Source organism: Candida oxycetoniae (genome assembly GCF_023343755.2).
Source record: "Candida oxycetoniae strain CBS 10844 chromosome Unknown scaffold34, whole genome shotgun sequence".
Classification (NCBI taxonomy): Eukaryota; Fungi; Ascomycota; class Pichiomycetes; order Serinales; family Debaryomycetaceae; genus Lodderomyces; species Lodderomyces oxycetoniae.
Window position 1 is genome coordinate 100,253 of NW_026055490.1, and position 25,075 is coordinate 125,327.

Consider the following 25,075-nt stretch of genomic DNA (forward strand, 5'->3'; position numbering starts at 1 on the left):
GTTTATTTTTTATTTTTTTCCTTGAAGGATTTGCCAAAAAAAAAAAAAAAAAAGCACAACAGAAAAAATAAAATTATAGGAACCATCCCTCCCTTCCCTTCCCCCCGCCGCCCCCTCGATGACAAAAGAAGATTTTACAAGCTCTGATGATACAAGATGTATGTAGTAAGAAGGTGGAAAAAAAAATTAGATAGAGAAGAAAAAAAGAAGAGTTTTTACTAACTATGGAACTTATAGCTCGAGTCGATTTCCGCTCAATAATACTGGATCTATTCACTGTTTTTAAAAACACAGATGAGCACATAGTATCTGCTAATGTTTTGTCACCAACGTTTTTTGAGGCTAATCACTATGAAATATTATCATCGTTGAAAAAGAAACACAAGTCCAATGATAGAGACGCTGTCAGTTTGATACAAAAGTATAATGCTGGAGAGTACAATTTCAACCCTTATCTTCTTTTCCATGACATCAAAGTGGTTTCCGCGATTTTGTTGAATAAGCAAAAACCACAATCAAAGAGATACAAGGAAATTGATTTTTTTTACAAGTTTTCTACCGAGTTGTTGTTGCGGGAAACATTCAACCTCTCACAGTTGGCCAATTCCACACAAGAATTGTCTGGAATTGAAAATGAGCTCGAGCTACAGTTGGAGGATGACTTTGAGAAAATCTTTACCAATTATACTTTGAGCAATGGTGAGGTCATCACGTATACCTTTAAAACGGAAGAGCAAGAACAACCAAGCTTGACCAAGACGTATAATTCTCAAGAACCAGCGGCACCAACTAAGCAGAATGTTCAAGTATTATTCACTTCTACAATCAACAAGTCTAGCTTGGACACTGCACCAACATTAGTCAACGATCCATACACTGTAGCGCAAGTTGTACCAAGCATTAAAGATACAAAGGGAAGGTCTACACTTGAGAACTTGTCCCCAGCAACCGGAGTATTTCCCTCGCCTTTGGATCAGCCTACAAATATCTTGCACGATTTTTTTCACCCAACGTGGTACACAGTTGCTATGCCCACATGGTTAACTTACAAAGCATTGGGGTTGAAGCTGAGTAGCCTGTCTTTTGGTAATACAAAGGGACCAAACGAACCTCCCCAATTGAGTATTCTCCAAGAAGCTAAAAACACGTCGTCTTCGAATCCAGTTTGGAACTCAGGCCATAATTACCAATCATTTGCACCACTATTTGATACAAAGGGCTCAATTGTTGCTGACAAATTGAAAGGAAGTGTTTGGTTGAGCCACATTGGGTTTAATGAGATTGAAAAATTAAAGAAGCAATATTTGAACAGTAGTATTCCAGCCGAAAATGATGAAACCAAAGTGGAAGATTTGGACAATAATCAGTTTGAGCGGAATAATGAAAAAGTCGCCGAACACACGGCGAAGAAAGAAGGAGAGGAAGAAGAAGAAAAAGAAGAAGAAGAAGTAGTAGAGAAAAAGAAGGAAGGAGAGGAAGAAAAGGAGGAGAAAGAGGAAGAGAAAGAGGAGGAAAAGGAGGAGGAGGAGGAGGAGGAAAAGGAGGAAGAAAAGGAGGAGGAGGAGGAGGAGGAGGAGGAAGGGAAGGCACCGGGACCTACTGCTAAAAATGGTTCTTTGGAGTATATAGACTTAGCAAATTTGATAAAGTGGAATCCGTCTGAGGTCGAAGGATTTGAATTTTTGAAATCGCATCGTGCAGACTTGTTATCCCCTACTAAGATTCAAAACTTGATATCCATCGACTTGATAAAGATGAACAAGTTACGTCAAGAAAGGTATTTCAATAGCGACGCTAGGAACCCACTGCCCCCAGACTATAAAGAAGTGAAGTTATATGAAAGAGTACAAAAATTGATTACACTTGCTATGAAATTGTACAAACTAAACCCAAGTGATTTCAAAACTAAGTTTAGTGAAAAGATACCAGTTTTGATTAGCGAATATAATGGTAATTTGCCTGGTGTGCCCCTGAATCGTATGATGAATGTAACGGGCTTGGCAATGAATAGCCATCATCTATCCAAACCGGGAAGACTATCCGGTTTGCGAACACCAAGTTCTCGTGGAAGAAGAGGAAGATACCTTCACTAGTGGGTGTTCTTCATTTTCTTTTTGCTAGTAATAAAAAAAAAAAAAAAAAAAATAGTTTCAATTCTATATTATACTGCATTATATTTATACATCTATACTTCAAATGTCTGCACCATTGATAAATGCTATTACCAAATACAAATTTAAGGCAGTGATTATGATCCATGTAAGAATACTTGTAATCGACAAAAACTTTCCGTTTTCGTAGCTGATTTGTTTTTCACAACTCACTTCTATACCATCTTCATTATGCAATAATGGACTTGATTCGGTACATGCTGTCTTAGCATCAGCATCATTGGCGATGCTCATGTATTTTTTATTGCACGTAAAGTAAATCAACGGTGCACTCACAATTGGTAAAACAAAACTGAGCACCACTTGTGACGAGTTCATTACCTTGGAAACACCTTCACGACCCAAGATTCCAATAACTATAATCACGGGGACTATGGCAATAATTCTTGTTATAATCCGTCTCTTCCAGGGCTCAATGGTCCAATTAATGAAACCCTCTGCAATAATTTGTCCTGCCATTGTACATACAATTCCGGCGCTTTGACCCGAGAATAGCATACTTAAGGCAAATACAAATCCAGCTGCTGGTGAGATATAGTGAGATAACATTTCGTAAATTGATAGCAAGTCTGCGTCTGCAGCGTCTGGTTTGCCATACAAAGTTACTCCGGCTACGATTAAAATAGCAGAGTTGACAAACACAGCAACAATGAATAAAGAGCTTACCAACTCCACATATGAGTAGTTGAGACAATACTTGACGGCTGAATAAGATGGTTTGTATTTTTTGCTGAGCATCAATCCGTTGGAAATTCCACCAAAATTTGCCAACGGAGAAGATGCCATTGTTGTTGATGATAATGTTAAAGAAGATGATGTTGCTGTAGATGACAAGGTCTCTGCATTACCAACCTCGCCTTCCGAATTTGGCTGTTGCTGTTGTTGTTGTTGTTGTTGTTGCTGTTGCTGCTGCTGTTGTTGCTGCTGCTTTATTCCATGTTTTTCATCGTAATCTTTCAATCTTGGCTGGACCAATGCTGAGCCTAAAAACAAGGAGTGAGGCATCACTGTACTTCCAACAATACCACAACTCAAAAATAACGCAGTCTTTTCTTTAAAGACCTCTTTATTAATTGGGAGAAATCCTTTAAATATCTCCCAGCCCGAGCCTGGAGGGAAATCACACTTGAACAATTCCAAAACGAAGCACACACAGGTAGCTGCCACCAAGATGGAGACGATTATTTCAAACATTTTAGTTTGTTTCAAAGATCCGTCTTTATGATATGCCATGAGTATGATCAATACATCGAGAACAGTTATAATGACACCATATATCAACGGTATTCCAAACAAAATTTCCAACGAAATAGCAGTACCTACAACTTCAGCCAAATCTGTCGCTATTATAGCAATTTCGGCACAAATGTACATGAACAAGTTTAAGTTTGGAGGTAAATGCAATCGACACATTTCTGCTAAATCCAAACCTGTAATAGTACCCAATTTCACGCATAAAACCTGTAGCACCACTGCAAATAAATTTGCCATGAATATTATAAAGCATAGTTTGTATTGGTACATGGAACCAGAAGATGTTGATGTTGAGTAATTTCCTGGGTCAAGGTATGATACCGATACCACCAATCCCGGCCCCACGAATGTGAGGTATTTCTTGAAATTCTCAAGAGTACTTTTGAGTGCCTTATTCATTTTTACCCTAGTTTACCCTAGTTTACCCTAGTTTGTCTCTGGTTTGTCTCTAGTTTGCCCTAGTTTGTCTCTGGTTTGTCTCTAGTTTGCCCTAGCTTGTCTCTAGTTTGCCCTAGTTTGCCTCTAATTTGCCCTAGTTTTCCTCTACTTTTCCTCTACTTTGCTCTACTTTGATATTTCAGCAAATATAGATATCCGGGATTGAGACACAATTGGAAGATGAGACCGAAATCACTCAGCTGACAAGACCAGGTTATAAGAGCGTTTCTAAGAGAGGAGGACGTTACTCTAGAAGGATTTCTCAAAAAGAGTATTCCAAAACAATATTCTCTGAGAAAATGAATAAGGGTTTCTTTGAAAATGAATTTCTTATATATGAATTTCTTTTACATACTTTTGTATGAGTTTCTATTATATATATATGTATATTGTACAATTATACATGTATAATGGAATCTTATTTTTTCTATTAATATCTTGTAAAGTGCTTAAATACCAAGTAGTACGATGAGGAAATCAAAGTGCGCTTGACTTTTGGCGCGTTTGTTTAACGCGTTTGTGCATTGATAAAAAACGGAAAAGAGAGAAAGATGTCAAAGATTAAAGAGGATCAGAAAGGTGGAATTTCCATGTTGGGTAGATACAGAAGGGTGTAAGATAGAGAAAGGGTATGTATAAGAGAGTCTAAGCAGATCGATACAAGAGATTCTTTAAAAAGATTGACACAAGAGATTTTTTAAAAAGATTGATACAATAAGGGTGCATGTATAAGTAGTAGCCCAATATAAAAGGGTTGTAATGTTGCACTTTGTGAATAAGTAATTATCAACCTATTGTAATTCGCATTCCATTTTTATTTATAAAGAATTGCCATTTTTAACAAGGGCCTTTTTAACAAGGGCCTTTTTAAAGAGTCTTTTTTGAGGGCCTCTTTCTGAAAAGAGTCTTTTTTTAGGGCCTTTTTTAAAAAAGGCATTTAGTGTTGCTACAAAGTGATGCTCCTTCAGACACTATCGAGCAGAGCGAGATAGTGTTGTGACAAGCTGCTGAGTAGCTCCCTAGTATTGCTACTGAGTAGCTCCCTAGTATTGCTACTGAGTAGCTCCCTAGTATTGCTACTGAGTAGCTCCCTAGTATTGCTACTGAGTAGCTCCCTAGTATTGCTACTGAGTAGCTCCCTAGTGTTGCTACTGAGTAGCTCCCTAGTATTGCTACAAAGTGCTGCTCCACTAGGTCGCTTCGCTCGCTAGTGTCGCCTAGTGTCATTTTTTCTGCTGCTACCATAGTCGCGACTCACGAAGATAAAGATTATAAAAATGGCCCACTTATACCAAGTCAAGTTATATATATCACAATGGGATTAAAATAAACACATATATAGTATTGGCTTTTTATTAGTGATGTTTATATGTCATCTTTACCGATGCGGCAGATCCATTGGTAGAGTGCGAATTTTGCAGCCTCACCCAGCTCACTTTATCCAATGTCTAAATTTGTCAAGTAAAAGTAAAGAGGAAAACAACAACACTACCGAAAATACTACGCTAGTATATAACTTAAATAACTATCAAAGTTCTATTCCTCAAGATTTGCTCATCAATAAACAAATTGAAACACTTAAAAAGCTTTTAAACGAAAAGTATCATCGACAAACTTTAAAAGTAGGGATACTATATAAGACAAAAGCAGTTCGTCATTGTTCAAAAATCGTTGAAATCTTACTTGCTGATCCATTAGCTTCAAATAGTAATAGTTGGTTCGAGAAGGTAGTAAACAGGCATGGCAATGGTCATTTTACTTATAACAATGAAGCCGTTGAGATCCTCGACAGCGATAATCAGTTCAAGATCCCATCTCCCGTGTTAAGCGGAATACGTCGAACCGTATATGACAGCGATGGACGCGGCAACAATGCAAATGCACCACAAAATGATCTCATATTGGAAGAACTAGATCTGGAGTTAGATTTGAATACTAAATCACTTGATGATTTCACATTTTTGCTATATGTCACCAACCAGTTTGAGTCTTCAACCTCGAATTTACCGCTTTCTTTGCAAAACAAGCTACTCTTGCAGATTATCGATAATGTGGAGTATACTCCATCTAGTACAAGCTCCTCGCCTCTAGCTTTGGACACAAAAATTCATACTCACGTTGTCAAAATTAACAGCCAAATGGCCTATGAAGGGATTCGTGCCTTCATTGAGAAAGACGTTGAAGCTACAGACGTGCTTATTGACAATTTGATCCACAGTAACGTGTACCAACTATTCAAATTTGTTGACTTTTACCTGCTGTCGCATAATATCTGCCAATGGTACTTGGATAACATTGTAAATGAAATAAGATCCAAATTAACCAAAAGCTCAGCAGACTCAGCAAGAGAAACTCAACTAATACAGGAGGAAATTCCGCGCTTTGTCCAATTGGTGAATACGGAATTGCAATACAAGTTCGAGCCTGCTACAACTAAATTTATTCATAACAATTTGTCATGGTGGAAATTGTACTACAAAAACGACAATGTAGAATATGATTTAAAAGACTTTTTCAATGAGCACTTTATGGATGAAAGCATCGAGACCTATAATTTCTTGAGGGGTAGAATCTTATCTACTACTGACGAAAATGTATACAATCCGTTGCTAGAGTTTAAAAACGACGTTATCAATAAAAGAATTTCTGATGAGATCCAACCCATGGTGTATTCAATCATAAGCAAAGCATTTGTTTACTATCAGCTACCGATTTCGATAATATCGGCATTTGCATATCAGTTTTTTGAGTTTAGTGCCAACGCAAGCATTGCCTTACTTGGCTTAGGATGGGTAGTGGGATTCAACTATGTATCCAGGAACTGGTTGAGCTTTATGGACAAGTGGTTGTCAGAGCTAGTCGAACAATTGAGAGTATGTTTGGGAGCCAAGTGCATCGACAATGGGTTGTTGAAAGAAACAAAATTACAAATTAGAAACAACGAGATACTTAATGAAACACGTCGCAACCTATTACAGGGAATAGAAAAGTATAAGAATGGAGTCAACTAATTGATTAATCAATAAATGAATAAGTAAATAAGTGAATAAGTGAATAAGTAAATAAATAAATAAATAAGTAAATAAGTAAATAAATAATTAGATGAAATGTAAAAATGATTACGAGCCTATCACAATCTATTGTTGAGGTGATGGGTGTGCATTTTCAGCAGATGAATTACTTTGTTTTTTCAATTGCTGCTCTAGCCTCTCAAACTCCTTCATAGCTATTTCCTCTTCTGGATCTAAAATTTGTTGCACCTGTTTAACTTCCTCGATATAGTGCTTCAACATACTTTCAATACCTCCCTTTAAAGTGTCTTCACTTGCGCTGCACGATTTGCAAGCTCCTTGTAGCTTCAAAAATACTGTACCGGTCTCTTCGTCAAATCCCTTATATTCTATATCACCACCATCGTCTTGGATTGCTGGACGAATCCTTGTTTCTATAAGTTCTTTAATCATCAGAACTAGTTCTGAGTCATCCTCCTCCTCCTCAGCCATTCTATCATTCTGCATTTTTTGCATTAATTCTTGAGTAATAACCGGGACTAGTCCCTTATTTATACCGTCCTTATCTAGAAAGTTGTTCATTATCGCCTTCACATCTTGAGATAGAGTATGCCAGTCATAATTATCAAGCTTGTTCACAGTTAGGAAGTTTGATCCCAACATTATAGACTTAACGCCTGGTACCTTGAAGATCTGCAATGCTAATGGTGAATGAATGGCTTCTAGAGTAGAGTTGAATTCTATAGTTGTATTTTCCATTGGAAGGATGGGACTTTCTGGTGATATAAATTTTAAAGCATTTTCATTGGGTGTTGTTGCAGTCTTGAAGTGGACAAGACGACGGCTTGGAATCCGATATAACAAATATCTTTGCGTGAACATGCTTTAATGATGACAGATAACAAATATATGGCTAGCGTGCTCTATTGTATTGGCAAAGTATCAAAACCTGGGTGTATCTCTGCGAAAATCGAGATGAGCGCTTTTGAAATAAAATGGTAGAGAATGTACCAAGAAAATGCAAGATACAAAACACTGCTTAACAATTGCATTTCTATTATTGGCCTAGACAAGCCAACAAAACATTTAACAAGTTTAAAGAAAGAACAGTCAACAAGTTAACTATCTCAAATATACACTACTGGTCCTTTCTATAACCTTGCAAATGCTTGTTTGTTCAAAAAAACACCATCGAGAAGTGAAGATCGTGGAGTGACACTTAGTGACACCATTGAGCAGAGTGAAAAAAAAGAATCAAGTTGAGGTGAAATCAAATTGAGTCAAAACCTCACAAAAAAATAGATTGAGTTTGATGTTGAATATATATACTTTCAAGATTTGAGCTCTATATTGGAATTTGTAACATAATAGGGGTGTATTACCCACTTTCCTCTAGCTTTAACCTTTTTTGCTCACATCAATATACTTACCACCATTTTGAAATCTAGGGTGTATTACTTACTTTCCTCTAGCTTTAATCCTTTTTGCTCACATCAATATATTTACCACCATTTTGAAATCTAGGGTGTCTTGGGTCGTTTATAAATTCATCTGAGTTCATCGATGCAATTGATGCCTTGTAAACTAAGTAGTATGTGATTGATGCTAAAACTAAGAGTTAGTAACTCGATCCAAATAAATTGTAGGGTTCATGGGAGAAAGTGGTCCAGGTAATGAGTCCTGAGTCCAGAGTCCAGAGTCCAGAGTCCAGAGTCCTGAGTCCAGAGTCCTGAGTCCTGAGTCCTGAATCCAGAGTCCTGAGTCCTTACAACATTTATGTGCTCGTAATCCAACAAAATATGACCAATTAGCTGTACAAAAAAAAAGGCCATGGCAAAATTACTGAATCTTGATCTAAGGAGCCATGATACATCACATTCACCCCGCAAGCTCCAAACACTTTACAAATAAGAATTTCCCCATTTTGTTGAAAATGCTTATGACAATACAGCTCTCAAATCGCAAGTCCACAGTATATAGTTCACCCTAACATGCAAAGATCAATTTATATCTCTCACCTTCCCTTTCTCACCTTCCTTTTCTCACCTTCCTTTTCTCACCTTCCTTTTCTCCCCCTTTTCTCCCCCTTTTCTCCCCCTTCTCTCCTCGCTCTTTTTAAATAATCTAAAACATACCTCCTACAGCATATGGCCAGTAGGTTTTTGCAACTGGGAATGGAAATCTAGGAATTGACGACATTCTTGCTAATACAACTATCTCTCTTTATCAACCTCTACTTCTTTTTCTTAGCTCTCTTCTCCTTTTCTTTTTTTTTTTTCAAAGTTATTTTTGTTTCTTCGGATTAAACGCCCATCTAACTGATATTATTGGACAAGAGTTATATACAGGAAAGGAACATCAATATTCATCAGTATTGATCATATATATACGTATATATATACATATATATATATATGGACAGATTAAAGGCTTGTATAGAACAAAGAGTTCCCTTTAGGAAAATCGTGATAACAGATGACGTGACGAGTTATTGTTGTCAACAAGAAATAGTGCAATTTATCCAGCTGCAACTCTCTAGCAATCCGCATTATTTCAAAAATTTTCTAAACGTATACATCAACAAGCTTGAATCATTTCATGAGGAAATAGCAGATAGTTTATACGAGCTTTACGTTGATCCAAATATACTCAACTCTTGTGAGCTAGCTGCTGATGTAGTAGAAAATGTAAAATACTACATTGGCGGGATTAAGGAGGAAGTAGTAGACAACGAGAGAGAAGATGGCGAGATCAAGGAAGAAGCAGTAGCAGGTTTCAAGACAATCATTGTGAAGGAGACGCCCAGGTTGATATCTGCACATTGTACTACAGGTCTACGTACCTGGGAGGCGGCTTTGTACCTAGCAAATTGTCTAAATGATGAAAATATCTCTTCTTCTATTTTGCCATTTTCATTGAGCGACAAAACTATTCTAGAGCTTGGTTGTGGAACAGGATTACTTGGTCTTTCATTGTTGAAAAAAGACCTTTCAAATAAACTACCAAGCAAAGTTATTTTGACCGATGGCTCAAAAGAAGTTTTTAAAAATAGTAGGGATATCGTAAAGTTGAACAATCTAGACCCTGCTTTAGTTGAATGGAAGCAATTGCAATGGGGAAAACATCATACAATAAGTGATCACACAGATATACTCGTTGGTGCTGATATCACTTATGATTCCCGAATCTTGAAGCCATTGTGTCAGACTATTGACCTGTTTTTCAAACATAATGGCCTTACAGTAGCAGTCGTTGCAGCTACTGTAAGGAACCTAGACACAATTGCGGCATGGGAAGCCGAATTGGCAAATTGGTTTAAAGGAAGATGGAATATTACAAGGAGAGAAAAGAAGCCTGGCTCTTTGAATTTTATAAGTTATTTCGATCCCAATACACCAGAAATACGCATCTATAGCATCTTTAATTGAGGCAAAATTATATAAATGTGTAAATAATTCTTTGTTCAAGCCTTTACACCAAAAGCACGAATTCTTTTAACACCACCGTCAGGTATGATAGTCAACTTGATATGAGAAAATACCTTGTCGTTTTTGATTTCGAAAAAGTGTTCCTTGTCGGCGCTTGTTTTTGAGTCAGGCACAATAGTAATCCACTTTTCCTCTGCATCATTATCATAGATTTCTTGCTCCTCTTTAACAGATATACCCTTGACATTTATCTTTTGGGGAAAGTTACCTCTGAAATGTGCTGTGTCCACAATAATCTCCTTCAACCGTGCAGGAGCGCCTAGTCTTACAATAACCCAATCTGTGTGCCCCTTCTCCCTCGACCTCTTTGTTTCCCATCCGTCACTCATATCGTTTCCTCTACCAGGTAGTAAAAGATTATCAGCAGTGCCAAAATGTTGATCACTAACTTTGATGGCAACGCCACCATTTTTGACCGAGGCAAAATCAACAATATCAGATGTTCCACTATATTGCGCGGGGATGACACTCCCATATAAACGAAATCTAGCGATCCCCCCATCTGGGTACATTCTCAACCTAGCATGAGTATAATTTTTGTCTGTTTCTTTATCTCTTACTAAAAAATGTCTCTGGCTTGGTTTACACTCTGACTTGCAAATCACGGTTTCCCAATCTGTTTCCTTTATTTTCAGGATATCATCATCATCATCATCAAATTTCTGCACAGCTTCCACTGACACATAAGGCGCATGGTTACCATTGAAAAACGCTGTGTCGATTTCACATGCAACAAGTTTTGCTGAGCTCACGCCAAATTTGAAAATGACCCAATCTGCCTCCTCTTCATTGTGCCTTCTAGTTTCCCATCCATCATACCATGCTCCGGCGTATGTGAACCTAGTGGCATCCCTAACAGGAGCTTTCGGCTTGATCAAGTTCTCAGCTGCAGCAAACCATTCATCGGAAAATGATTCTACTTTACCACCCAACTTCTCACCTATGACATCAGTATATTGTGAGGCAATACTTTTCTGAAACTCCTCTTGACTCAACACCTTTACCGTCACCATTATTTACTAATATAAAAGAGAGAGAAAAGAGAGAAAAGAGAGAAAAGAGAAGAAAGAGAGGAAAGAAAGGAAAAAGTGTACATGCAATACCCCAATAATAAAATACCGCTCGATCTGGACATTTTTATATCAATCAAGCATCCTCTCATCTCGATATCAATATTGACATTCGGATTAACCCGAGCGATGAAAAAAAAAAAACCAAAAAAAAATAAAACCAAAAAAATATAACGACATAGGAAATTGCGCCGCGCCACTTGAGATTTTGACATTTTGTGTAACTTATCCAACGATTTTTTTTTCAATTGCACCCAAAACAACTAATGTATAAATAGAAACAGAGCAAGTTAATCAATTCTTTTTTAAACGACTAGTGTTTGTGAGAAAAATTTTGATTTGATGGTAATTGGTGGTCCAAGAAATTAAATAGCCGTTTATCAATATTTAAGAGCGGTTTCCAACATACTCTTTATAAATCTTTTTTTCCTCTCTTTGTTCAATTATTCTTGTTGTTGTTGTTCTTATTATTCTCACAGAAGATAGGATGAGAAAAATTTTGCCAAACTTATTTCCGAAGGATCTATACATATATTTTTTTTTTCAAAGCAATAACAGTCATGTAAAAAATTCTTCTCCACAAAGTAGAAGTCTTATCGATCGCTATAAGTAACATTCTTACCCATCGCCATTCTCTTTTTTTTTTTTTGCTTCATCCTTTTATTTTTCATAAAGAACTTTATAGGAAAGCTTTTTTCAGGTGTTGGAACTAGGGTGGAAGCAATCTGTTGTGTCCTTGTTAACTTGTTGGAAACTGGTTTAAGGGGGTTCTTTTCTTTTTTTTTTGTCGTCCCTTCTTTCCCCATTTTGTTTTTCAAATGACGGAGGAGGAACATAGTCAAGAGAATATATCTTTGACATCTATCTCATCTTCAGCGGCATCTGCATCTCCTCGGACTGACCCGCCTATACCATTTAGTGAGAAGAACGAATATAAGCCCGTAAGTGACAATACTGTGACAAATGCATACTATCCGGAAGGAGATGAAAGAAACTTTGCAAATACCGAGATTACAGAGCTTCCGCAAGAGAAAAAACCATTGTGGAGAAAAGCATACGCAACTATATACCCAAACTACATCTTAAACCATTTGGACTATGTATCGTTCAAAATTGTGTTTCAAAGTTGGTGCTATGTGTGGTCGTGCACCATTTTGACTATTGTTCCAATGACAAGCCATTGGTTGGGAACCGCTGCTTACTTGTTGCTTATTGTTTCATTCATTACTATACCAGGAGGTGCATCGATAATAACGAACGTGTTGAATGCTATGGCTTGGTGTCTCGGAATGACAATTGCTCTTGTCCATCATGTTGTGCGATCGAAAATCCTCAATGATCTTCACCACGGAATCACAGAACAAGAGTTGACGCAACAGCTAATCCAAGAAGGTACATGTCAGCTAGGAAACGAACTTGCAGATTGTGTAAATGAGGAAATATTTAAAGGTCGTTGGCTCACCACAAAGGGTGCTGCTATCACGATGCTATCCATAATATCGTGTACCATTATTGTGGGCAACATGAGACAGAAACTACACCCCTTATTTTCCCTAACCCATGTCGGCGGGCAGATTGCCAACGTCATATTCTCGTGCTATGGACATTTTTCGCCATTATACCAACCTTTATCAATTGGCTATATGATAATGAGACCTGTTGGTATCTCACTAGTCATGAAGGTTTTGGCGTCATGTTTGATTTTCCCATCAACCTCGAACTTTAATTATATACAGGGCTCAACAGGACTTTTAGTGGCATTGAAGGATGTATGTTTGAAGCATACTAAACTTTTCCATACTATGCGACCTTCTGTTTCAAATTTTGCCAACTATAAGGCATTGAAGAAGGATATTAACGGAATAAGGGCAAAGATGGCGCCTTTGGAAATTGTTGCATCTACTATTTGGTTAGAGTATTCATATGGAAGGTTTGATGTTGGAGATATTGGTCAGTTTAGATCATTATTCAAAAATCTTATTAATGCAGTAGCCAGTTACGCTTATTTTTACCAATTGTTACAAGAAAGAATTTTCTTTGCAAGGGATGACTTTTCAATAACCCGAAGGAAATCTGACGCTTCATCTTTAGCACATGGTCACGCCAAGTTATTTAGTGCAATTCAAGACTCATACATGAAAGTTGGAGAATACGAGTCAAAGAGGAGAAACAAAATTTTGCGGCATTGGATAATATATCATGGCAAAGGCCACAGAATAAGTGTTACGGATATTGACAACATTGCCAAGTTTCTTACTGATCATTTTGGCCCTCTTTTGGATGTGTCAAATTCAGCCATTGAAGTCATTATCGAGTGGGTCAAATGTGCTAATGAATTTCGAATATATGCCTGGATACCTGGGTCCTGGAAAAAGCATTGTGAAAAGCAGAAAGAAATGGCAATAAAGGTGAAAAATAAGAAAAAGGAGATTGAAGAAACTTTGGCCAAATACGAGGATACCGAATATATGAAAAATATGATGTTTGACAGCACTAAATCTGAGGAGTCTTTATTATTTTTAATTAGTCAAGGTGTTTTGTTTCTTCAAACCAACAGGTATCAATGCGATAAGATAATCAAATTACTAGACTTGTTTATTGATTTGGATGAGAGGAGACCAACTCCTAAATTTATCACCTATTTCACTAAAACAAAGTACTCAAAACCAAGGCATTTGTCGAGTGACTTGGATGAAACTATGCCAGAGTATTTAAAGAGCAGCATCCAAACAAGAAATGCAGACAATCTACCTCCATCCAACATTTTTCAGGAAGTAGGTTTTTATGTGGTCAAAGCCTTCAATTTTTTCTTGTCGGACACATTCTGGTTTTGGATCCGTGCCGGTGGGTTAATATGCATTGGTGCTATCCCATATTTTGTACGAACTACTGCGTATTGGTATTATAACCAGAGAATGGTATGGTTGGTAGTTATGATTGCGGTTTCAGTTAGTGAAAGCACAGGTCAGACGGTGTATGTGTTTCTTGCAAAGCTTGTGTATACTTTTTTTGGTTGTCTTTTGGGTATGGTTTGTTGGTACATTTCATGTGGAAATGGTGCAGGTAATTATTATGGATACGGCGCAGTAACAGCTGTGGTTTTCCTATACCTTATATATTACCGGCACTTTTCGGTTCACCAAACACTTTTGCCCAGGATTTTGTTTGGAGTCACCACTGTTTTGGTATTGGGAACATCCTGGGTAGATGCCAAGTACAACAAATCTGCAAATGTTGGCTACGGATTTAAACCCGCATACCTCAGATTCATTGGAGTCGTTATTGGTTTGTGCATTGGTTCGCTCACGGCGATTTTGCCGAAACCCAAGTCCTCAAAGGTTACTGTTCGGAAAGTGTTGGGTAGTTCCTTGTTTGAAGTAGGTAACGTTCATTGCAATATTTCCAAGTTTGCATTGCAACGGCTCGATAACGCTGATTTCCACCTTCATGAAAGACACGATGTGCTTGTGGCCCGATTGAGATATCTTGAGATGAGAATAGCTCGGTTGTCTAATCTACTCACGCCTTTGAGGTATGAGTTACCTATATGCGGTTATTGGCCCGAAAGCAAGTACTTACGGTTACAGAGACTTTTGGGAGACACGGTGCAATTGTATTTCATGCTTTTAAGCGCACTCAACAGTTTAGAGGAACCTAAAGTTTGGATCCCAATAATCATTCAACGTGTGGGGTTATGTCATTCAGAGCTCGATGCTGAGATATTTGCACTTATTCACATGGCATCTAATGCCTTAAAAACCAAGGAGCCATTGCCCAAAATAACAGAAGCGAATGTTTCAGTAAAACACATGCAGGTATTGAGACAACAATGGGGATTAAACGAGATTTCATTAAGTGAACGTTTCTACAATAAAAAAACCGATACTCATACATCCATAACTGAACAATTAGATCACAGGAGATTTTTTAGTAGAGATGGACAGTTGAATATTTTTGCATTACTAGTTTCGCATATGATATACAATAGGTTAGATGAGATAACGGCACTTGTTAAGGGTTTGGTAGGAGAGGTTTTCGATTTAGACAATAATATTTTGAATGAGGAGGAGTTTGAAGAATTTGATCATAAAAGCGAGTACGACGAAGAAGCAGCATTGATGAAATCGGTCTAGCTAGTATTTTCATCTTTTTGTTGTATCATTAGAGATTATTAGACAATTATACAAAAAATCCCCACCTTTTTATAGATAAATGAAAACTCTCTTTACTCAAATTTCTTTAATTCAAGTCCTCATCATTAGAAATCGAGCTCTGCTAATGAAATAATCGAAAAGCAAATAAATTGATAGAAGGTTTTGTACGATGAGATTGTGATTAGAGAAAAATGTACAACAATACCTTTCAATACCTTTCAATACCCTTTTCTTTAACAATTCTATATTCTACAGAGCATTTTCCTTAGCTTACCTCTTCCTCCTCAACATATATACCTTCTTTATTCATACTCTGAATTGTTTCTCCCCATAGAAAACGAATACAAGAAAGAAAAAAAAAAACCGAAAGTTGAATGGCAAAAAAAAAAACAAGGTAAATAGTTTACTCTTTCTTCATGCTTTTAATAAGAGCAACGGATATATAATGAGTCTAATGAATAGTGCCACTCTATGGCGAAGTAGACGGGTTATTATTAATCTGTTCAGGTACGGTACTTTGAGATGCTCACCTATAATAAGCAGGCAATTTCATTGCGGCATTGTTTCGCTTCAAAACTCCCATGGGTCTATTGATGAAAATCGTCGAAAAGTGGTGAAAAAAATTGTTGAAAACAAGCTCGAGGACACGCTAAGGGATATACATAAGTCGGGAGCCAATTTACTTGAGATTAAACTTGCTCAGAACCCATTTGATCTCGGTTATCTTTCACGTTTGGCTAAGATTTATGACTTTATGTTGGTTGAATTTGAAAAAAGGTGTACAGAGCATGAGAAGCGAAGAGGGAAGTTGCCATCGATTAATGATATTCCAGAGGTTATAATTGATAATATACAAGAAAACTTTAGGACGAAATACCCACAAGAGCCTCCCATATCCGCAGAGGAAATATTGGAAACTGTGCGTGTATTTTACGCGCTCTCCAACAACTTTGCATATATGGACCAAATGAACTTCAATAATGAAATTGTCCAGAAATTGTTGGTTGCGTATGATAACGGTGTGCTTGCAGATGAACAGGACATTAAGGGCACAGCCGAAAAGTTGTCCTTGGACCCCATAATTGTAGAATTATGGTTCAAAATATTTGAAACTCTTTCATCTACAAGCTTTGCTGTTGATAAGAAAAAGACGTTTGCTTTATGTCCTGATGAAAACGATGATATCACAGGAGAGTTGAGTGCATTGGATACAAGATTAAGAAAACATTTTGGAAAAGGTTTGGGCTATTTTTGGCAGCACCTCAACACAAGCGATAACAAAAATACAAGCAGAAATACCAATGACGATAAGAAAAGCACAAGCTATAATATCAATGAAGTGGAAAAAACCAGAAAAAGCGGTAAATCTAGTGAAGAACACAAGGTTCAAAATAATAGTGACGGAAGCGGAGGAGAAGGAGGAGAAGGTGGGAAAGGAGGAAAAGGAGGAGGAAAAGATAACAAGCGGGATAAAGACAAAGGTTTCAATTTTGAGACTGAAATCAATACAAAACAAGCTTTACAGATTGGTGCTTTTGCATTAATTGGTATGTTTCTTCTTAGTCTCACGACCGGTGACAATAGCAACGAAATCACATTCCAGGCCTTTGTAGCTGATTACTTGAGCCAGAACAAGGTCTCCAAAGTGGTGGTTGTCAATAATAATGTTGCGTATGTTGAATTGAATGATAACGGTTTGCGTCAAAGTAATTCTGGAAAGTTGCATTTCAACATTGGTTCTGTGGAAACATTTGAACGCAACTTGCGCGAAGCTCAAGATAAGTTCAACATTGCACCTCAAATGCGAGTTCCTGTGGTTTACACGACGAGAGGGTCCATGACTAAACTTTTGATTAATTTTTTACCTACGATTTTGTTTCTTGGTGCCATTTATTGGATGACCAAAAAAGCAGCGTCTTCCATGGGGGGAATGGGTCCAATGGGTTTCGGTAAGTCCACAGCAAAGAAATTTAACCAGGAGACTGATGTAAAGATCAAGTTTAAGGATGTTGCCGGTATGGCTGAAGCAAAACAAGAAGTTACTGAATTTGTCAGCTTTTTGAAGAATCCCGATAAATATGAACTGCTTGGAGCAAAGATTCCTCGAGGTGCTATTCTTTCTGGACCACCCGGTACTGGTAAAACATTACTTGCTAAAGCCACTGCTGGAGAAGCAGGGGTACCATTCTATTCAGTTTCTGGTTCAGAGTTTGTTGAGATGTTTGTTGGAGTTGGGGCATCTCGTGTACGCGATTTGTTTAAAACTGCTAGAGAAAATGCACCATCTATTGTCTTTGTGGATGAGATTGATGCTATTGGAAAGCAACGTTCAAAAGGAAATGCCTCGGGGGCAAATGATGAGCGCGAAACAACATTGAATCAACTTTTGGTTGAAATGGATGGGTTTGATAGCACTGATCACGTTGTTGTTTTAGCAGGTACAAACAGAGCGGATATTTTGGACAAAGCGTTGTTGAGACCTGGTAGATTTGATAGACACATTCACATTGATAATCCCGAATTGCAGGGTAGGAAAGAAATATTTGATGTTCACTTGAAAAAAATTACTTTACAAAAGAACATTGACAAAGACTTGTCGGGTAGATTGGCAGCATTAACACCTGGTTTTTCTGGAGCAGATATTGCAAATGTTTGTAATGAAGCGGCACTTATTGCTGCTAGGTTCAATTCTGATTGTGTCGTTTTAAGACATTTTGAATTGGCCATTGAACGTGTTATAGGAGGTGTTGAGAAGAAGTCTAAATTGCTTAATCCTGAAGAACAAAAGATTGTTGCGTTCCACGAAGCTGGACATGCCATATGTGGTTGGTTTTTGAAGCACGCACATCCCTTGTTGAAAGTGTCTATTATCCCTCGTGGGCAAGGAACGTTGGGTTATGCCCAATACTTGCCACCAGATCAACATTTGATGTCTAGCGCGCAATTGTATGATAGGATGATAATGACATTAGGTGGAAGAGTTTCTGAAGAGTTGCATTTTGCTTCAGTAACTAGCGGAGCACACGATGACTTTAAAAAAGTGACCAATATTGCACAATCCATGGTTTTGAGATTTGGTATGTCTCCAGTAATTGGAATGGTGAATTACTACGATGCCAGGTCCCAAGATGACTTGACTAAACCTTTTAGTGATCAAACGAGCAAAAAAATCGACAATGAAGTTCAAAGGATTGTAAGTGAATGTTATGAAAAATGTAAACAATTATTAACTGAGAAGACAAAAGAAGTTAATCTTGTTGCGCAAGAGTTATTAAAGAAGGAGTTTATAACTCGAGAAGATATGATTCGTCTTTTGGGAAAGAGACCTTTCCCCGAAACCAATGACGCATTTGACAAGTATCTTGATGGAAAAGATGCATTCCAAAGTGATGAGAAGCCAAATAAGTCAGATGATGAAGCTAACGAAAACAAAGATGGTGCAAAGTGAGAATAATCGGATCACATTTGGCAAAGGGCAGAAGCTAAAAAAGAAATGGAGATTTTTTCTTTGTCTTCCCCGCTCCTCTCTTTCCCACAATTTGGTTTCTTATATATATACCCTGTAAATAAAGTTTTTCTTTCATATAGACATAAATTATTGTTTAAGAGGTGTCAAAGAGAAATGTAGTGAGTAGTGAGTAGAGACTAAAGACTAGACGAGTGAAACGAGTCTAGTCGAGAGAACAGTAGATAATAGATAGTAGTGAGTAGTGAGTAGAGTAGAGTAGAGACCAGAGAAGAGAGAGTAGTTAATAGTAATTAGTCAGTGTTGCTCCACTATCTCGCTATGCTCGATAGTGTCGAAGTGAGTAGAGTAGAGACTATCTTGCTCTGCTCGATAATGGATCGTTTGGATGTTCATAATCAATCTCAGGTATTAGAATACACTAATACCACATTCCTTCTCCACTCAAGACGAGTAGATATTTATAGGGATGAGTACGATTATAGATCGATCTGCGCACATTGACACATTGTTCAGTGGGTCTTGCAACATGAGTACTGGACAACTTAAGTTAATGCGTTGATAAATAGAGGGAGTGAAAATTTTTCTGAAAAAAAAAATTTAATGCCAATATATCACTGATGTAATACCGTAATACCTTTTATTTGTATTATTGAATCACTTTCTTACATCTAGTGCCATATCTCTAGGCCATCACCTGAAGCTAATATCATAATCTTAATAAGAGTAGATATGGTAAGTAGAAAATAACTAGAATAATACTGTCAATGAATATACTAAATCGAAAGGGCACTAAGTATTAAGTATATGTAGTAAGTATCAAGTATCGCTAGTATGTTGTAACAAGCTCTACTATCGAGGAACGAGATAGTAGAGAGAGCAGAGCACTAGAGTACGGTTTTCTAGTAGAGTACTTTTATAGAGCACTAGAGTACGGTTTTCTAGTAGAGTACTTTTATAGAGCACTAGAGTACGGTTTTCTAGTAGAGTACTTTTATAGAGCACTAGAGTACGGTTTTCTAGTAGAGTACTTTTATAGAGCACTAGAGTACGGTTTTCTAGTAGAGTACTTTTATAGAGCACTAGAGTACGGTTTTCTAGTAGAGTACTTTTATAGAGCACTTTTTACTAGTACTTACTACTATCTCGTTCCTTGATAGTAGAGGAGAGCACTTTCTACTAGAGTACTTTTATAGAGCACTTTTATCGAGCACTTTTATAGAGCACTTTCTACTAGAGTACTTCTACTATCTCATTCCTCGATAGTAGATACTAGAGTACAGTTTTCTACTATTGAGGAATGAGATAGTACCATCATGGGCTTAGGACTACTAGTCACTCTATTCGTCACTCTCTTTTCCTAGTTTATCAATTACCTCTACCAAACACCGCTGACACAGATAGGAGCTGTAGAAGTAGAGACTAGAGACTAGAGACTAGACACAAGAGACTAGAGACTAGTAAGTAATGAGCAGTGAGTAGTGAGCAGTAAGTAGTGAGCAGTAAGTAGTGAGCAGAGAGTAGAGATTTTTTTGTACTACAAACAAAGAGCGAAAAAAAAGTCTTTTAAACAAATGGCTTTTTCTTTTAGAAAGTAGTGATATTGAAGAAGAACAAGTTATGACGAAAAGACGGAGGGTCTCTAGAGTAGGTGCAGCTGAGGTGGAAACTAAAGGAGATAAGGAAGAGGAAGGAATAAGTGCTGGCGACAAAGAGGTTGACGAAGGGGCCGATGTAGGAGATTTTAGTGCCAATGATGATGATGATGACGGTATTGAACAAGGTACTAGGGGAAGAAAAAGAAAGGCGGCAGAATTAGTGGAAAATGAGAATGAAGGGGAAGAGGAATATGCGGAAGAAGAAGAGGGTGAGGAGGGTGAGGAGGGTGAGGAAGAAGAGGATGAAGAGGATGAAGAGGAAGAGGAGGATGAAGCAGGAGATGAAGCAGGAGATGAAGCAGGAGATGAAGCAGGAGATGAAGAGGATGAACTAAAGAGAGATGAAAATGTTGCCGACGATGAGGATAATGAGGATAATGAGGACAATGAGGATAATGAGGATAATGAGGATAATGAGGATAATGAGGATAATGAGGATAATGAGGATAATGAGGATAATGAGGATAATGAGGATAACGAGGATGGAGAAAACGAAAATGAAACGGAAACAGAATTTGGCCCCAAAAAGAGAGGAAGGAAAAAGAAGGAGAAAAATTTTGTATATAATGAGAATGATGTGTTTGACGAGGATGGAAATCCATTATGCATAGAAAATGACGAGGTTCGTATACCAAATGAAGATCCCAAGGGGAAGGAAAAGATTGATGAATTGGGATACTTGAAAGGCGGAAGAGAGTTTCGAATGAAGACATTTAAGATTTTGGGAGAAGGTGATCGATTATACATGATATCAACAGGACCAGCTCGTATGGTTGGATTTCGTGACTCATATCTTTTGTTCAAAACCCATCGTACATTATTTAAGCGCGTTTGTGACAATAATCAAAAGATGGATTTAATTAACCGAGGGATAATACCAAATTCGTATAAAGGTAGGGCGGTCAATCTAGTAAGTGCGAGATCTATATTTCGTGAATTTGGCGCCAAAATGATCAAAGGAGGTAAAAAAGTAATTGATGATTTTTGGGAACAAAAAAGTATTGATAATGGTGATATACCGGGAGAATATGCCGATCCTGACGAAATATATAAAAATAAATTGTCAAACTTGTTGGGTGAAGGAGGAAGCGGTTCAAATGTGGGTATTGCATCGGGTGGTAACGCCACTCCAACCGCTCCTGTATCCATCGTTAATCACCAAACTGACAAAACGTGGCTTTATCAAATAGCCTTGCAAACTTCTGACTATAACCATAAGCTAGCTGAGTTGCGATCACAAGTGACAATAAATGGGTTTAGAGATGTTTTTACAAACACAATGCAGTTCCCTTTGAGCACACAACCTAATCACTTGAAATTCTATAAATTCGAAGAAAACAATAAAAAGGTAAACAACAAATTGGAATATGATATATATTACAAGACAAAGGATTTGAGGCGGCCAATAACAGGATTGGCTACTGTATCACAAGACCTCATCAACGAGATTAAAGACGAAGAGATTAGAAAAGCAATTCGTGAGCAACAAAATTATGAAAAAACAACTGTATTATAATAGCAACAAATAGTACACAAAACACATCTGTTTCAAAAAAAAAAAAAAAAAAAACTTCCTATTATATTCCCTCTCTTCTTCTCCCTTTCTCTTTCTCCCCTACCGTCAACGATTGTTGAACACAACTTCTTCATCACCAGACTCTAAATCGCTGGTTTCGAGATAGGCCATTCCGTCGTCTAAAGTTCTCTTATCCATATGAGCTCTCAATTCAAAGTCAACTTTGGTTTTTCTTCTTCCTACATGGACTGTAATGTCACCTTCTTCAACCACTTCGGCATGTTTTTTAGAGTATGCAACTTCGGCCTTTGCTTCTTTGCCAAATATTTCATGATTTACTCGGATGTGCTTAGCCAAAGTATCATGACGAGTAAAAATCCTCGGTCCAACACCAGGATTTTGTTTAACACATACATAGCATTTGAACAATTTCTTCTTTTTTGAATGCACGGTTTCTTGATGTCTTATTAGCTCGTACTTTCTGGAAAATCTACGTAAGCATAATTTATGTGGTACTTCAGCTGACGGCAATTGACATTCGTGAACTACATCGGGATCATAATTCGATGACTTTGTAGATTGTCGGTCTGTTGGAGGTTGCGGCTTTTTAATTATTTTATGATGTTCGAGTTTGACATCGGGTCTGAATTTGCGTTTTTGCTTGTTAACTCCAGATAGAATATCCGCAACATACTTATCATGGTCTGCGGTATCAGGGTTCAATGAAAAAAACCGCTCCGTTCTTTCTCTCTCCTCGGCTGTCATATCTTCATCATTCATTAGTTGTCTCAGCCTTCTACTTTTCACTCTGCCTCTAGTTCTTGGAGCTGCAATTGGTCGTTTCACTTTGTCATAGGAAAAAGTTTGATAGTCATTAATAAATTTTCGATAACAATCGTTTAAATCGAAATTTATTAGGGTCAAAAAGTGATACAAGACTGGTTTCCAATTCAATAAATTATAGATCTCCCAATAATTCAAGTTCATAACAACAGTAGTTAAGAATCGTATGCATGCTGTTGATATTTCAATTACTTTATAATTTGTAGCCAACTTGATGAAAAGATCAAAGTTTTGTTCAATAAGCAAGTATAATTGGGAGGTTAATGGATTTGTCGAGTCCACGTACTGCTCCAAACTGTCCATAAGTTCGTTGAGCTTAGAAAATAGACTTATGGCATGCTTTGGATCAAACTTATTCTCGTAGATAATGGTTCCGAGCTTATTTAAATGGGTGATGTACTCTTCGATATCTAATGGCTGTGCGTGAGTTAATACATCAATTTGATGCTCTAGTAATAAGTTTTCGGTATCGAACTCAGGTGTTGTGGAGTCGGGGTTTTCCAGATCGGGTTTTGAGTCATCATCATCATCATCAACTCCAGTAACAGAATCATGCGTTTGTGCTATCGGTGGGGATCGTGCATCCTCTGTAGTTGTTTCATTAGAAACATTCTGATCCAAAGTGAAAAACTCTTGAGCTTTTATTTCCTGGGACTCTTGTCGAGGATTGTTCGAACCGTGTGAGCTTTTGTCAAGTACTTTCAGGGAGAGTTGGTTACTAGTAGAAGTATTGTTGTTGTTGTTGTTGTTGTTGTTGCTATTCTTATTACTAGTAGGTGATATTGACGGTAGTACTGCATCAGCAGCGTTATTTCTGGACGACGCAACAGATGTCACTGACTCTGTTGGTTTATGTGGAGATGGCGAATTCATAACAGTTGCAAAACTATTATTCAAATTTGAATTTGAATTTGACTCACCAGTATTGGTAACAGAAGTCACGGTTGTTGGAGTATCGACATTTTGAAACTGAGATGAGCCCAAATTCACATTATTGTAATTAGAACTCTGCTGGATTGGTGACCCTACATGGCGAGACAAACTATCAATATCAATATCAATATCCATTTCTGGTTGATGCAATGATGGTGGCTGATTCATAGCTAGCATAAATTTCAAGGTAGTTACCAACTGCTAAATCTCTTTAAACACCAAAAGCAAGCAAATAAACCTAATATTTGTCCAATCTTCCCAGATATTGATACCAAGGGAAGAAGAAAGGAAGGGGGGGGGGGGGGGAAAAAAGATCTCTGTAGGGTAACCTAAAGACCAAGTACTTTGATTTTTTCCTCTTCTTATTCTGGTTATTATTTCGATATGTTGTAGCCGAGTCCGCAAAAATTGGTCTTATCCGATTTCCTAGTGCTGTTATTCTGTGGCAATATACCAAACAAAGGTATGGCTTAGGAAGAAAGGAAAAAAAAAAAACAAAGGCAGAAAACAGCTGGAAAGTTGAACCGTTAGCAGGTAAATCCGAGTATTACAAGAACCAGCAGAAAGTACCTGAATGGATAAAGTTCAATCTACTCGAATAATGGCAAAATAGTATACTTTTAATTAAGTGTTTTTGTTAAAGAAAAGAATTTAGAAGATGTAATTAAAATTGTTAATTTTTTTTTTTTTATGATATTTTTGGTTCACTTTTACCTTTGAGGACCAAGAGACAGATGGATTCATTCAAGTAGTCACAGCGATAAACAAAAGAGAAAGCGGTCTAAAAATTAATTCTAATTAACAGTATCACTACTAATGCTTATAATTGGACTCTAAAGCCTTTTCCACTCTATTTGCTTAGACCTTTTGTCATACTTTATATTCTTATAAAAAGATCATTATATTGAAAAGGTAATTTACTTAAAAGAGATCTTGGCTGCGAATTTTTATTACAGACAGGAAAAAAAAAAATGGCCATAGAGGTTCAATGTGCAGGTATCGAATATCTGTACACGACTGTAAACAATTTTTTTGCAATCAAAACATCGACACTATCGAGCAACACTCCAACA

At 37.4% G+C, this 25,075-nt stretch overlaps 11 protein-coding genes across 11 annotated transcripts; 6 read left to right on the forward strand and 5 right to left on the reverse strand. All coding sequences in view use genetic code 12, as the record gives it.

Moving 5' to 3' along the window:
• Window positions 1-118: 118 nt before the first annotated feature.
• On the forward strand, window positions 119-2,093 carry KGF56_004806 (uncharacterized protein; the record flags this gene model as incomplete). The annotated part of the gene is made up of 2 exons (XM_049326283.1): window positions 119-158; window positions 238-2,093. The coding sequence occupies 2 exons, from the start codon at window positions 119-121 to the stop codon at window positions 2,091-2,093; spliced, it is 1,896 nt and encodes a 631-aa protein (XP_049178147.1).
• Window positions 2,094-2,192: 99 nt separating this feature from the next.
• SMF3 (putative divalent metal ion transporter) lies at window positions 2,193-3,824 on the reverse strand (the record flags this gene model as incomplete). The annotated part of the gene is made up of 1 exon (XM_049326284.1): window positions 2,193-3,824. The coding sequence occupies one exon, from the start codon at window positions 3,822-3,824 to the stop codon at window positions 2,193-2,195; it is 1,632 nt and encodes a 543-aa protein (XP_049178148.1).
• Window positions 3,825-5,224: 1,400 nt separating this feature from the next.
• KGF56_004808 (uncharacterized protein) lies at window positions 5,225-6,874 on the forward strand (the record flags this gene model as incomplete). Its single annotated transcript, XM_049326285.1, has 1 exon — window positions 5,225-6,874. The coding sequence occupies one exon, from the start codon at window positions 5,225-5,227 to the stop codon at window positions 6,872-6,874; it is 1,650 nt and encodes a 549-aa protein (XP_049178149.1).
• A 126-nt stretch (window positions 6,875-7,000) lies between these two features.
• Window positions 7,001-7,633, reverse strand: KGF56_004809 (uncharacterized protein; the record flags this gene model as incomplete). The annotated part of the gene is made up of 1 exon (XM_049326286.1): window positions 7,001-7,633. The coding sequence occupies one exon, from the start codon at window positions 7,631-7,633 to the stop codon at window positions 7,001-7,003; it is 633 nt and encodes a 210-aa protein (XP_049178150.1).
• Window positions 7,634-8,485: 852 nt separating this feature from the next.
• Window positions 8,486-9,073, reverse strand: ATP18 (F1F0 ATP synthase subunit i; the record flags this gene model as incomplete). The annotated part of the gene is made up of 2 exons (XM_049326287.1): window positions 8,486-8,685; window positions 9,010-9,073. 2 exons carry the CDS (start codon window positions 9,071-9,073, stop codon window positions 8,486-8,488), a joined length of 264 nt encoding a protein of 87 aa, XP_049178151.1.
• Window positions 9,074-9,288: 215 nt separating this feature from the next.
• Window positions 9,289-10,302, forward strand: KGF56_004811 (protein-lysine N-methyltransferase; the record flags this gene model as incomplete). Its single annotated transcript, XM_049326288.1, has 1 exon — window positions 9,289-10,302. The coding sequence occupies one exon, from the start codon at window positions 9,289-9,291 to the stop codon at window positions 10,300-10,302; it is 1,014 nt and encodes a 337-aa protein (XP_049178152.1).
• A 35-nt stretch (window positions 10,303-10,337) lies between these two features.
• KGF56_004812 (allantoicase) lies at window positions 10,338-11,375 on the reverse strand (the record flags this gene model as incomplete). Its single annotated transcript, XM_049326289.1, has 1 exon — window positions 10,338-11,375. One exon carries the CDS (start codon window positions 11,373-11,375, stop codon window positions 10,338-10,340), a length of 1,038 nt encoding a protein of 345 aa, XP_049178153.1.
• An 875-nt stretch (window positions 11,376-12,250) lies between these two features.
• Window positions 12,251-15,565, forward strand: KGF56_004813 (aromatic acid exporter family protein; the record flags this gene model as incomplete). The annotated part of the gene is made up of 1 exon (XM_049326291.1): window positions 12,251-15,565. The coding sequence occupies one exon, from the start codon at window positions 12,251-12,253 to the stop codon at window positions 15,563-15,565; it is 3,315 nt and encodes a 1,104-aa protein (XP_049178154.1).
• A 475-nt stretch (window positions 15,566-16,040) lies between these two features.
• KGF56_004814 (m-AAA protease subunit) lies at window positions 16,041-19,034 on the forward strand (the record flags this gene model as incomplete). Its single annotated transcript, XM_049326292.1, has 1 exon — window positions 16,041-19,034. The coding sequence occupies one exon, from the start codon at window positions 16,041-16,043 to the stop codon at window positions 19,032-19,034; it is 2,994 nt and encodes a 997-aa protein (XP_049178155.1).
• Window positions 19,035-20,672: 1,638 nt separating this feature from the next.
• NPL6 (Npl6p) lies at window positions 20,673-22,226 on the forward strand (the record flags this gene model as incomplete). The annotated part of the gene is made up of 1 exon (XM_049326293.1): window positions 20,673-22,226. The coding sequence occupies one exon, from the start codon at window positions 20,673-20,675 to the stop codon at window positions 22,224-22,226; it is 1,554 nt and encodes a 517-aa protein (XP_049178156.1).
• Window positions 22,227-22,331: 105 nt separating this feature from the next.
• On the reverse strand, window positions 22,332-24,179 carry FGR15 (Fgr15p; the record flags this gene model as incomplete). The annotated part of the gene is made up of 1 exon (XM_049326294.1): window positions 22,332-24,179. The coding sequence occupies one exon, from the start codon at window positions 24,177-24,179 to the stop codon at window positions 22,332-22,334; it is 1,848 nt and encodes a 615-aa protein (XP_049178157.1).
• Between the last annotated feature and the right edge of the window lie 896 nt (window positions 24,180-25,075).